The 13770-nt window shown below is 31.0% G+C and overlaps 2 protein-coding genes across 2 annotated transcripts; both read left to right on the forward strand.

Annotated features, from left to right (window-relative positions):
* Positions 1-411: 411 nt before the first annotated feature.
* On the forward strand, positions 412-2911 carry LOC123218183 (ubiquitin-conjugating enzyme E2-17 kDa-like). Its single transcript, XM_044639461.1, has 4 exons — positions 412-506; positions 585-712; positions 1361-1465; positions 2488-2911. The coding sequence occupies exons 1-4, from the start codon at positions 437-439 to the stop codon at positions 2629-2631; spliced, it is 447 nt and encodes a 148-aa protein (XP_044495396.1). The 5' UTR covers positions 412-436; the 3' UTR covers positions 2632-2911.
* Positions 2912-10072: 7161 nt separating this feature from the next.
* Positions 10073-11412, forward strand: LOC123219414 (pathogenesis-related genes transcriptional activator PTI6-like). The gene has a single exon (XM_044641374.1). It carries the CDS (start codon positions 10308-10310, stop codon positions 11055-11057), a length of 750 nt encoding a protein of 249 aa, XP_044497309.1. The 5' UTR covers positions 10073-10307; the 3' UTR covers positions 11058-11412.
* The last annotated feature ends 2358 nt before the right edge of the window (positions 11413-13770 follow it).

The following is a 13770-nucleotide window of genomic DNA, read 5'->3' on the forward strand; positions in this document are numbered from 1 at the left end:
GGTCGGGGATTATTTGTGTAGAGCATCTGAAAAAAAAGAAGAAGAAGCTATTTTATTATGGGTAATACTATGTGTATCTATTTTGGATACATAAATATATATATATTTATATGTATCATCATATGAGTAGTTATTGTTTTATTCTTAATTTAAAATCATATAATCATATGATGATAAATATAAATATGTATATATTTGTATACCTAAAATAGATATACATAGTTTTATTGTTTTATTAATTACGTTATATTATCTCCGGTGGAATTAACGGTAAAAATTTGAAAAGGAGTAGATCCTACGAAATCTGGAGAAGAAAATTCTAGAAGCAACAGCAGGTGTTTCACATTCCCTTCTCTTATATTATAACATAACCGCTATTGTTAAATGAATCACCTGTATTGTTATTTGTAGTTTTTGTGTCGATTGGTTTGGTTTGATGGCGTCGAAACGCATCTTAAAGGAGCTCAAAGATTTACAGAAGGATCCTCCAACATCATGCAGTGCAGGTAATAGCATTATAGTATAAGAATTTTGTATATGTAGAAGTAATTGATTGAGGAAATTGATGAGATTTTTTATTGTAGGTCCGGTCGGTGAAGACATGTTTCATTGGCAAGCAACGATTATGGGTCCTGCTGATAGCCCTTATACCGGTGGAGTCTTTCTTGTTTCCATTCATTTCCCTCCTGATTATCCTTTTAAGCCCCCTAAGGTTAATTTTTAATCTTCTATTCTTTTCTTATATTAGGTTTTATGTTTTTAATTTGTATAAAAAAAAGTAGTTTGATTGATGCGTTTGTACATTTTATGGTTTTTAGTTTGGTAAATTTTATTTTCTGAGCTTTAGCTATCATTTCGAAACAATATACACAACTTTTGATTGGGGAATAATGAATAAGATAGTTCAAAAAATTTTATAGTGGCCAATTCGTTGTTTCTCCTTAATGGGATAATTGGATATTGACAAAATCCGTTTTTTGAATTCTTTCTCATTTTAAGAACAACCGCTTTGATTTTTGTTTGAACAAATTCCAGTTTTTTTTTCTTTTTTTAATTGTAGTCCCGAAATATTTTTCTTAATATCTTTTCTTTTAATTTTCTTCTAAGAGTAGTCATTATCAAGTATAGACGTACATGCCCTAAAAACTTGTGGACCATCTGGATATAACCTTCCATGAGAAAATTTGCCTGTTAAGGAATTCTTATTAGATTATTATTATTATTATTTTTGGGTTCAATTTGAAGTTAGTTTATCTTTCTTGGTTAACATGTTACTTTTTGTTATCTTTGTTGCTGAAACTTTGGTCTTGTGTTTTATGTATGTATAGGCATGATAAGGCTCACAAATTATGTGTTTCAGGTTGCATTTAGGACTAAAGTTTTCCACCCTAATATTAATAGCAATGGAAGTATATGTCTAGATATTCTTAAGGAACAGTGGAGTCCAGCACTCACCATTTCCAAGGTTAGATTTTACTATACTCTTCTCCATTATTTTTTATCACCATTCTTCTTAATTTGATTATTGATTTTATACGACATCATAATTGAGTTGGGGTTTTGTCTGCTTTCATTAGCCGAAATTATGTGTAGAGTTGCCAGTGTTTCTCACAATCTTATGAGGAAGTTTACTTATTTCTATATGTTTCATTGTCCTTAATACTCTTGTGTTTGTGTTTCTTCAATGAGCAAATGCACACACCATAAAGGTTAATGGTTAAATATACTTTTGTTAGGGTAATAAAATTTAAACACATACTATGTTTGCATTCTCTGGTCTAGACTTATGATAGCTGATGTGCCACACCCCACGTTTTTGTCTAAACGTCGAACATCTTTACAGCCATAGGTCAGATTCTAAGAGATGGAATAGTGGATGTGATGATAACAATATGAAAAAGCTTTCAGGTGTCATGTATCTTGTTGTTGAGATAACCAGATGTAATCCTCTTTGTTTTTTATTTGCAAAAGTGAACCTGTTGGCAATGGTTCAAAGCTATTTTATAACCAACGTAGCTTCTTGATTATAGGCAGTTAATCGTGATAATGTACTTTTATATTTTTGAAGCACTTTGTTCGAGTTCAATTTTATTAGATCATGTAATATCTGGTATACTGTGGCACTCTTGATTTTGTTGCTGTAAATATCTTTCAAGACTCATGAAGCCTGATTTGCAAGGACACTGGGAAGACTTGTAAAACTGGATTCTGTAATGGAAATGTCTTCAAATGTATACATCACTTGAAATTGTCAATGAAATTGCTTGACAACCTCGAGTAAATTATCTTTTAAGACTCATGAAGCCTGACTTGCAAGGACATTGTGAAATGAACAGCATTATGATATTAAATATGCCCTGCATAAATGTAGCGATCTTTTGTGCTGTAACTTCTTGTTGACTCTTTGCTAATTGATTCTCAAATATTTGTTGCCAAGGTGTTTTCATTAAGTCATCTACATTAACCAAACATTGTTCTGGATTATAGGTGCTGTTATCTATATGCTCTCTTTTGACAGACCCAAACCCTGATGATCCCCTTGTCCCTGAAATTGCTCACATGTATAAGACTGACAGAACCAAGTATGAGGCCACGGCTCGCAGCTGGACTCAGAAATATGCAATGGGTTGATGGTGATAAATTGCCAGACAACTTGGATAGAAATCAGGAGTTAATTATCCTCCGCATTTTGGTAAAATTAGGAGAAAATGTCTAGAGTATCATCTTTCCTGTTTTCTTGTCATTATTGGGACTGTTGTTACTGTCTGTGTTCTTTATGAATATTTTGTTTGGAGAAGACATTTACAGAAGTGGGGAAACAACTTTATTATAATGTTCTTATCTTATAATTGTTGGTATTAGAAAATATGCCAGAACTTGAATAATAACCACTTACGGGCAAGTTGTGAAAGCTGGATTGTGTCATATGCCTTGAATTCTGTCAATCATATTGAATATTTACATTTAATTAAACATATGGTTATATGCATCCATGGCTAGTGCGTTTGATTTATAATACGATCTTGCTTTTATTTTTTTATAGTTTTAGGTTTATGAAATCCCAACTACCAATTATACACAATTCGTAGCCCCTATGAGGTTCCAAGAGTCTTATATTTTGTTTCGACAGAATATCCATTTTGAATGATTCATCTTTAATTTAAAATAATATTTTTGTCAATTAGAAATCATCCAAAAAATCATTAAAAATAAAAAAAAAATTATCACATTTCACATTTTCACCAGAAAAATCACACTTACCACAACTTAAATACGCCTAATGGAAATTACTACTTGCCTAATAAAGTATCAGAAACCATCTATAATGTCTATTATAAAACGTCAATTAACCTCCCTAGGTATTAGCATGTGGTAAAATATAAAAGAAAAGTCATGTCTATTATCATTAATCTCTTAGAAGTAAGTTTATCTAGTAAAATTATATTTTATCCAACCAATTTATTCTCCTAAAAAATTACATTTTACCCTCTTTCGTAAAAATGGCATATGTAAACGCGATTTACTCAATAGGGATCAAAATAATTCTAACTTCAATAAAAATCTCCTTTGTAAATGGGGGAAATTTTGTCCAACTATATTTTAAAGACTACATCCGTATAGCCCTAGAATGTTGGTTACACCCCCCATTAGAAAAGGCTAAAGAGGAAATCACCCATTTATTAATATCTGAGAACATGTGTTGTTTGTAAGAAGCATAAGCAAATATCGTAACATGTACTCATTACTCAGTGATTGTGTCGTGTTGATGATGACTGAAAAGACTGGATACAGTGGGGGTTATATAATTTGATTTAAACACGTGTGCATCGAGGAGTCGAAAGTACAACAGGAAAGGTGAGCAGTTACGTCAGTAAATTATGAATAATACTAATGTTGGCAACCTTATTAATTAGATATTTTAAAAATAAAGTCGAATGAATTATCGCTTAGTTAAGAAGCAATGAGAACAAGGGGTCGGTCCTTTTCCAACTCTGGACTGCATGATTGCTTCTTCACATGCTGTGTCCATTTTGGTCTATTGTTTTTACTTCAATTTCAAGCCATTAACAGTAACAAATAACAATACACTTGTTCTAATAAAATTCAATAAATATTTTATATGTATTTTTTTAATTATAATATCGTTTCCTTTCTTTAAGTGCATTGTATTCAAAAATAATATTCTGAACTCACCGAAGTCTTCTTCTAAGTTTATATATACATAAAGGCAAAATGACTATTTCCCACGCAAACTTTGATGAAACATCATTTCCCACCCTTAAAGTTTGAAAAAAGAAGCATTTTCCCACTTTTTTTATTACTTTGTACAATATATAATAAGGTTTATATCACTTATATCTTTACAGTACAAAATTAAATTGCATTTTTACTCTAACAACTTTATTTTTTCTCTTTTCCTATCATTTTTCCTATTTTTAACGACTACGGCCCAAATGGCTTCCTTATCATTTTTCTCCTCACTCCACACATACTCTTCCAATCTTATCATGACAAATGCATTTTCGAATCTACTAAATATAAAATTCAAGTTTATAACTATTAATGCAAAGAAAGCACTAATGAAAAGTACACCAAATCATTGAGACTTCAGTGTAAGAATATGAAGATCTAAAAACTCGTACTAGTAAGACAAGTTTTTTTATGTGATTCAACCAAAGAAATCTATATGAGGCCACGTCTATAGTGTAGCTAATGTATGTGAAAAATTTTACAAGACAGACGTCCTTTTATTCCCTTTAGTTCCCCTATTTGTAGGTGGGGAAATATATTTAAATTAGCACAATAAATATGAATAATGATAAGGTATTGGTTTTTGAAGTTAAGAAAAAGTAAATGCACTTTCCTTGGTTTATTGTTGAATTCTAAGAAAATGGGTTTGTAATCATGTAACATCCACAAGCGCGTCTCAAGGTCAACTTAAGTCATTTTGTATGTATTTATGTGTTTGAATGTGCATATGGTCAAATAGATATGAAAATAAATTAGGTATTAAGAATTTTAGAGGATGACTATGCATGGGTATGAATACTCACATATTGCTTGTCACGTCAATCAGAGTGGATAAGTGTCATATCAAAAAATTTTTATTGATGAACAATCATGTATGACGTTATGTAAAAAAGTTAAAAAAAAAACACGTATTCATGAAATCAAAGATCATTATCCCAAAAATTTATTTTACACACTTAGTTGTTCTTTGACCAAAAACTGTTTTTTGGCAAGACTGGGAAGGAAGAGAGTAAGAGGAAGAGAAGAATATTTTCTACTCCAAATTATCAAGCTATGCGGCCAAGTAAAGGGATCTATTCTTTCTTTTCAATTCCAAACCTATGTTGATGAGTTGATTTGTTTGATTTTAGAATATGTTAATAACTCATATGAAATACCATGTGTAGTTGACAACTTGATGGCGAATCATGAGATTATTATGCTGTGAAGTTGTGTATGCTTTTAGACTTAATATCAGGAGCATGACCTTAATTGTTATGGTTGGTTAAACATAATGAGATTGAGTTTGAGAAAATTGAAGCAAGGATTATACTATGTATGATAGCTAGAATTATTCTATAAAAATTGTGAAGGTATGATGTTGCTAATATTGTGTAATTTGATTTGTTGAGAAGATTGGTTTATAGTCATGTTAGGATATTAGAAATACTTTGTATTATGTGTTGGATTGTTGGGAATACGTAGAGACCAACTAGGATGGGAAAACATGTTATATTTTTGTGTCTAGACATCATGAACAACCATCCCTGGTGCAAGGATGATTGTTACATGCATGAAATGAAATAATTATACACCATGAATGATCATGCAACATGAGATGCATGCTCGCCCATGCAAAAGACAAGTTTTAGTAGTGTTTTCGTAGCGATTTGACCATGTCTAGACATCACCAATCAATGATAGGATGACTAGGGCATGAAGTTTGTCATATGTTATTTATTAACTATCCTACATAGGGTAAAATGATATTAATACCCTTAGGAAACACGTAGGTTAAAATAAACTTACCAAAAAAAAAACACACATAGGTCAAAAGATGACCAAGTGTTGGAGAGTTTAATTTGTAAATAGGATGCACACTTGTTTGCCCGACCATTCACACTCGAACATGTATGTATGAAAAGGCACAATAAGTATGAATGAGAGAAGTGATTATGCATAGAGGAAAAAAGAAAGGATGTTTGTGCATACATGATATGCATGCCTATTCATAGAGTATTAAGAGGCACACCCATAAGGGACTAGTCATGCATAATGAAAAATGATTATGAATGTTCGTTCACTCGATAAGGAATGCCCATGCATAAGGTTAAAGGTAACAAAAGTTAAAGGGAACCAAGTTAGATGTCTATGGGGATATTTAAGAGATAGTATAGACTTATTGGGTAAAAAATAGTACCTAACGTGTTAGAGTTGTTACCCTATAGTCAATCTCCATGACGATAAAAATTCATTAATAATGGTCATATTTGTAATTTCTTATGACATTCTTTGTCTATGAAAAAATATATTTATACCTAAATAAATGTCTTAAGAATAGTTAGAACGTGACAAGGGAATTAGTGATCGACATCCGATCGTGAGAACCCTATATGTAAATTAAATAGTTGTACTTAAAATGTTCATAACTCTAATATTATCATGATTAAGAGCATAAATAATAGTAACAGAGTTATTATAAATACACATGCATTCTTACGTCTTTTTACACATAATATAATACTCACTCAATCCTAGTTGCATAGAGTTTTTTACCCTTTCTCTCTCAAACTACATATTACCCTTAGGTTTTAGCAGGCCTCGAGCACAATTCTAGCTTCCATTCGAGTTGTTGCTTCATGTGGATACCGAAGAACAAGCCTACACTTAGATCTGAAAGCATGATTTTGCAATTTCTATCCATCAAAAAAAGTCTAAAGAGTTGTCTACGTAGGTATAACCAGATAAACACCTTATGTGTGTTTTATAATATGTTATGAATTAATATCCTATAATGGGCAATCCAAAGTAGGATTTGTGGTGTTATATGATTTTTTTTGTAATTAATTCCATTATTGAAGGCCACAAAACCCTACATGGTGCCTAAAAGATGAGATAATATTGGGGCATAAGCTATGTATAGGGTGAAAAACTAAGATAAGCATGAGATGTGGTGTTTTATGATTGTTTGGTGATATATATATGTGTGTGTGTGTGTGTGTGTGTGTGTGTAATAAAAATAAATAAATTATAAGTTGATAAACATTAAATCTTTTGTTTAATATGATATTTCTTATGTATATTTATAACCGTGTGACGCCGATTCTATTAATTATTTCAGAATTTTGGTATGTATAGAGACTATATCCTTGATTAATTACATATCTCAACGAGTATTAATTTAAATGTGAAATTTTAATGATCGATTGATAATTTATATAAGATAAAGTTAGTATTGTTGATTTTACTCAAGTAGTGACAACGTGATGGTTGTGGGATTTCCTTATCCAGCATAATTGAGAAAGGGGCATTAATGCTTCTAGTTATATATATATATATATATATATATATATATATATATATATATATATATATATATATATATATATATATATATTCTCTTGTTAAATGTTTGAACTTGAATAAAAGAATTATGTTTTGAGCACATTCATTTTAATATGTACAGTGGGGTTTGTGATTTAGACATAATTAACTTTTGTTGGTTGTGTATAACTTATAGTTAGGATGCTTTCAATCTTTCTTTATAATTTACCATCTTTGCATGATTAATATGTTATGGAATATTACATTAATTCTCTACTGAAATATATTCAATACTTTTGAAAGGATTTGTAAATTTGCCCACTCACTGAGCCTTTCAGCTTAGCTTTATAAAATTTTCACCTCCAAGACATTTCCCAAGACCGTGCTAAATAGTGTTCGACTCAAGGTTGTTCCACGACATATCATCTCTAGTAAGTGTCTCATTTTGCATTTGTCTATGTGGATTTTTTTTTTTGAAATGAAATCAAGATGTTATTTCTTATGTATAAATATGGTAAGGTTGGAGGCCTATACAAGATATTATAATAAGCATTAAATATGTATTGTACAATTTTTTTTAAAGTTTTACAGGATGTGTCTTGACCTTTCTAAGTTCCATAAAAGTGTTAAGATGTTATGAGATTAGCGGGTTGAGATAGGTCATGTTAATCCACGTCCCCAATCCTTCTTTCCCTCGATACCTATTGCAAGTGGATAAATTTGATTGTTACTATCTTTCTCAACAGCTAAAAGTAGTATCCCGAGGTACCTCTTTTTTAAATGTGAACTGTCAATGCAAATCATTGGAAGATAAAACTGTTGAAATGCCTTATTGAGCTTCCTAAAGCCATAAAGAAAAACTTAAACTAGTTACCTGCATCAATGTCAATAAGTGTTATTGTTTCATAGTTCTATAACTCGAGATTATAACAATACTCTGGTAAGAGCATGAAAGACTCATTGGGTGATCCTTTTAATGCATTTAATGTTCATGCCTTAGCACACTATACTTGTGTGAATGATATGACAATTTTGTACTTATCCACTATATTAGAGATAATTTCTTTCAATCGATAGATACGGTCAACCACAAATAGTGATATAAGGATTTTTTCTAATGTTTAAGTACCAGTCTATCTATGATATGACAATATTTGATCCCGATAACAAGTGTGTTCTTCCTCCATATGATGTAACTGTCACATGTCAAAGTCATAATCCTTAACTACCACATGTATGCTATTTGCATTGCTCATGTAAATATATGATCTCCCACCAACTCTTGGTAGATCGAGTTATATTGTATTGAAAACCTATTTCTAAAACAAACCTTTCAAATAATTCTTGTAGTTTTTCCTTATAATCATAATAACCTATTACTTTGTTACTCACATCGTATTGTGTTTCCTAATTACCAATACTCTTATTCTCAACATTTATTGCCGCGGGTAGAACCCAGTAAAATGAATTAGAAACATGAATATTTAGCTAAAATGAGTTTAATTCAATACATAAGGGTTTAGCTAAAATGAATTAGGAACATGTATAAGGGTTTAAATATATTCTTACTTGAATTAAAATAAGTTTGATGCAATATTTCTATGATTTTGCTTTGATTTTTGCAAAACAGTGGCTGAATTTGTTGTGAGTAATAGGCTAAAGTATTGGATTCTTAAAGTTGAAGACAAAAATAAACTTGATATTATTCTAAATTTTTAGCTATAATTGTGTAATTAAAAAAGAAAAACATATGGCTTAAATATACAAACGGGATAAAAATGGGTTAAAACAATTCTAAATTTTTAGCTATAATTGTGTAATAAAATAGGACTGTTATGTTACATGTATAGTTGACTGTAGGGTCAAACTCTTGAGCTGAAAGACTTCACATATAATTGACCTTACCCCAATTCCCAAGTTACGTGAAGAAGGGTGTTCTAAAGACACAAGATGCTTTTCTAAACCCTTACTTTAGACCATTGGAATTATTGCTTTTCCTTCGTAATTTAAGCACAATAAATAGCACCCTTTTACCATCATCATAATTTATTAATAACTTCCCAATTATACATAATAATAATAACAATTCATTTAAATTAGTATGAATACGATGCCAACAGAGATGTGGAGAAAAAGAGAGATAAAATGAGTTATGTACAAAAAGGGGTATGAGGCAGAGTGACAAGCGAAGGCAAAAGTTGGAGTGAGGGTATGACTAGATTGGGGAATTGTGCTGATATCTAAATGTTGAGTTGGAAAGGAAGAAAATATATGTCAATGGAGAAAGATTCATATAAATGGGAACTGGAATGGAGCAGTTTAAGAATTGACGAAAGGTTTATTGCACTTTCGACACGTCTAAATCGGCAGCTGGATTCATTGTTACCGTCTTTCCTCGGACAATGACCCACGCTACCTTATTGCTTACGCTATTACGTCTCAAATATTTCTCATTCAGCAGCACTATAAAAGTTCTCAGAAAAGAGGCGGACAATTTAAGATATATTGATTCATTTTCTCTCACTGTAATTGGATCCCTTTCCCGCCAAAAGCTCCATAAATGTAAAAAAATTGATAATTAATAATATTTTTCCCCTGTTCTTCTCTATAAATTACCACCTTTTCTTTAACCTCAATTCGCTTCTTAATTTTTCTTACCTCTTACTCTCTCTCTTCCATGACCATACTCACAATTTCCATCTCTCATCATGTTTATCTTCTTAGTCTTCGTTTCCAGCTACTGAAATCTCTGAATGATTTCTAAAACTTCTCTACAAGCCACCATGATCCATCCTCCTCAAAAGCTCGTTAGAATCATCCTCACAGACACCGACGCCACTGATTCTTCCAGTGATGAAGAATCCAATCACTATCAAAACAACTCTACACGAAGAGTTAAAAGACTTGTCAAAGAAATCAACCTTCGACTATCTCCTTCACAACCCCCTTCTACCTCTATAGATCAACCCTTCAGAAAGAAGAAATTACCCGCAGAGCACAAGTCAACGGTAGCTGACGTCACTCGCTACAAAAAGTACAGGGGAGTCCGCCAGCGACCTTGGGGTCGTTGGGCTGCGGAGATCCGAGACCCGACCAGAAGAAAGCGGGTCTGGCTTGGTACTTTCGATACGCCTGAAGAAGCTGCTACTGTTTATGATAAAGCAGCGCTGAAGCTTAAAGGTGCTGACGCTGTTACAAACTTTCCAAACCCCGTTTTAACGGAATCCGTCGTTGGCGGTCAAAAGGATAAAGTTGACGTCGAAGATCAGTCACTTGACGGCAGTTCCGCTCCTTCACCAACTTCTGTTTTATGTTACAATAAGTTAACACCGTTCGATAACGTGTTGGGCTGCGGTGACTTTGATGTTTTCGGTTTCGAGATTGACGCGCCGTTCAGTCTGCCTGATTTTACGTTGTCGGAGATATGCTTTGGCGAGGATGAGTTTAGCGACTTTAACGTTGACGAATTTTTAGTGGAAGACGGCTGCAAAAACGTGTCTTAATACTGTGTTTGCCACTTGTGGGGTTGCTTTGTAACAGAAGAAAAATATTGCGGAGTTATGGTGATTGTAGGAAGAATTCGTTTTGTCTGTTCGGTGACTAAGCAGCCGATAATTCGTGACGTGGCATCATGTGATTTTGCCGCTTGGGGAACAAAGGCAGAAAGTAGAAATCCAAAAGCCCCTTGATTGGTAACTTTTGTCTGATAATCATTAAATTACGAAGTGTGATTAGAGTGAGGTAGCAGATTTTGGCAATTTGAAAGGTAACTTTGAGGTCGTACTTAGGATTTGTAATTTATTAATTATTAGTTAAGGTTATAATTATAAATGTAATTAATTCAAGAGTAAAATTGAATCGATGTTCCCTTTTTTTTTTTTTTAATTCTATTTAAGTTGCTAATAAAAATTTTAAGTGAATTGAATGATCGAAAACTCTGTTTAACTAATAAAAAAGATTTACAATTGAACGGATAGAGGATATAAAAAATAATTCAGATGACTATTTCTTATCGTTCAAAAACCTTTTTTTTTTTAATCTCTATGGTAAATTTATTAAAATTTGTTATATATATTTTTTAAAATTGTTTAAAAAATTAAAAAAGGCCTTCAAGTTAAATAGTATTATGTGGCAAAATATTATTGAATAATTTTTTATTGGTAATATAGTTTTAAAAATTGGATTGAATTGATTAATTTAACTGATAGAACCAAATAAAAATGGGATTTGACTTAATGAGAAAAAAAATCAATTTTTATAAAAATATTTATTATTAGAACTTTAACCCAAGATCTTGTTTATCAATTTTGAGTGTATATTTTAATATTAAAATAATTCAAATTATAAATTTAAAGATAAATTATTTAAAATTGTTTTGAATATTAATTTTAAACAGTTCATTGGTACGATCAATGGTCAACCAATCTAATCGCTGATTGGATTAGATTGCTCTCTCCACTAGATTGACATTTGATTTGATTTTAAAAATATTAATCTCTAACTTATATTAATTTTAATTAAGAAGAATAATAAATTATATATTTAAAATTAATTGTCGTTGGCAACATTTATTACTAATAACATTGAGAATCACATCAATCAATACATACTTAGATAAAACGACATAAATACCCTATAATTGTTAAAATGGGTTACTGACTTTGATAAATAAGTGGAAAGTGGTCTTTTTAAATTTAAAGGGTAAGAAATTGAGAGTTTTATAAAACCGGGGGCGATTATGCCGATAAATAACAATACTGATGTAGAGGTGAATTGAATGGGTGGGGTTGCTTTGACATCACGCAAAAGGTTGAAAGTTGAAAGGTCAGATAAATAGTAGGCGTTAAAAAAAGTGACAAATTTGCTGGATGGCACACATACTTGGTAGATTCCAACAGTGAACACGTGGCAAAAGCACGGGCAATTCAGTGGGATTCAAATAACGTCAAATGAATATTTTTGAACCCATAACAATAGTATGAAAACGCTGACTGCTCACTTATATGTTAAATTTGTTACCAAAATCGATTAATTTTTTTATAAAATTATTAAAAAAGTACTCAAATAAAATAAAAGTTTATTCTCAAAATTTTTAAATAATTTGTATTCTTTAATTTATATTAATTTTAATTTAAAATAATAAAAAATATAATATAAATATAGATAGAGATATAATAAAAAAATTTCAAATGGTAATGAAATTTTATGGGTTTCTTTTATGAAAAGATGCGAAAGCATTTTGGGTAATGTCATGAGTTTGGGTTTTTTTGGGATATTTTGGGCTCCATATATATTTTGTTGCTTCTTTTTCTTTCCCGAATCAGATTAATTTTTTATTTAATATATTATAGATCTTTCCTTCAGTTATGCATGTACTTAATGATTAATGGGATAATGACAAAATTCATTACATTATCATTGCAAAATTCGATCTGCTCATTTATTAATCTAAAGAGTACTTTTACTTGAACAACTACAAAGGATAGGATATGCCTTGCAATGGTTCAAATCAAATTTAATTTGTATCATTTTCGGATATATTAATGTATTTTGGTTGTGAGATTGGGATTTAAAATTTGAACTATCGATATGCAACCCGGCTGAGTGTCCTTAGAGTGATAAGACCATGAAACAAAATTAAGAAAGATTATCCAAATAAATATATATATATATGAAAAAATTATATTAAATGATGTTATTTAGATACAAATATTTAGATACATAATTTTAATGTATAACTAATTTTCAATATTTGAGATTGAGGAAAATAGAAATTATCCACTATAAATTAGATAAGAAAGAGATGAAAATGATCTTTTAGATGTTGAAGTAACCATCAGTAGAATGACTAAGTTGATGTTTTTACAAAAAGGTAAAATAACATACAACACAACATCATTTTCAGTCTTAAAATTGATCTTATTAAGTGCATCTTTTTGTTTCATAGGAATGTGGATAGTATTTTGTCCATGCCCAATATATATATGACAACCTACCAACTCAATCAATCCATCATAGGTTGCATCACGGTAGACTATAATCACTTTTTGTTCCCTTCCACCATAATATTTTGTCATGCTCTATTGTAGTTCATTGTCATTGTATCTAACCAAGACGATCCAATAGGTCATTTTGCTCAATCTTATTATAATAATATATGAGAAAATTTTCTTAAATAAAATAGTAATATAAACCTCTCCTCACACGTGTAAAAAA

The sequence above is a fragment of the Mangifera indica genome, chromosome 6 (assembly GCF_011075055.1).
Source record: "Mangifera indica cultivar Alphonso chromosome 6, CATAS_Mindica_2.1, whole genome shotgun sequence".
NCBI lineage: Eukaryota > Viridiplantae > Streptophyta > Magnoliopsida > Sapindales > Anacardiaceae > Mangifera > Mangifera indica.

Excerpts from the sequence above, each read along its gene's own strand:
- LOC123218183 (XM_044639461.1), top strand. The coding sequence starts at position 437 with ATGGCGTCGAAACGCATCTTAAAGGAGCTCAAAGATTTACAGAAGGAT. Across the intron at positions 507-584 it reads TCCAACATCATGCAGTGCAG|GTCCGGTCGGTGAAGACATG; the intron begins GTAATAGCATTA and ends TTTTTATTGTAG. Across the intron at positions 1,466-2,487 it reads CAGCACTCACCATTTCCAAG|GTGCTGTTATCTATATGCTC; the intron begins GTTAGATTTTAC and ends TCTGGATTATAG.
- LOC123219414 (XM_044641374.1), top strand. The coding sequence starts at position 10,308 with ATGATTTCTAAAACTTCTCTACAAGCCACCATGATCCATCCTCCTCAA.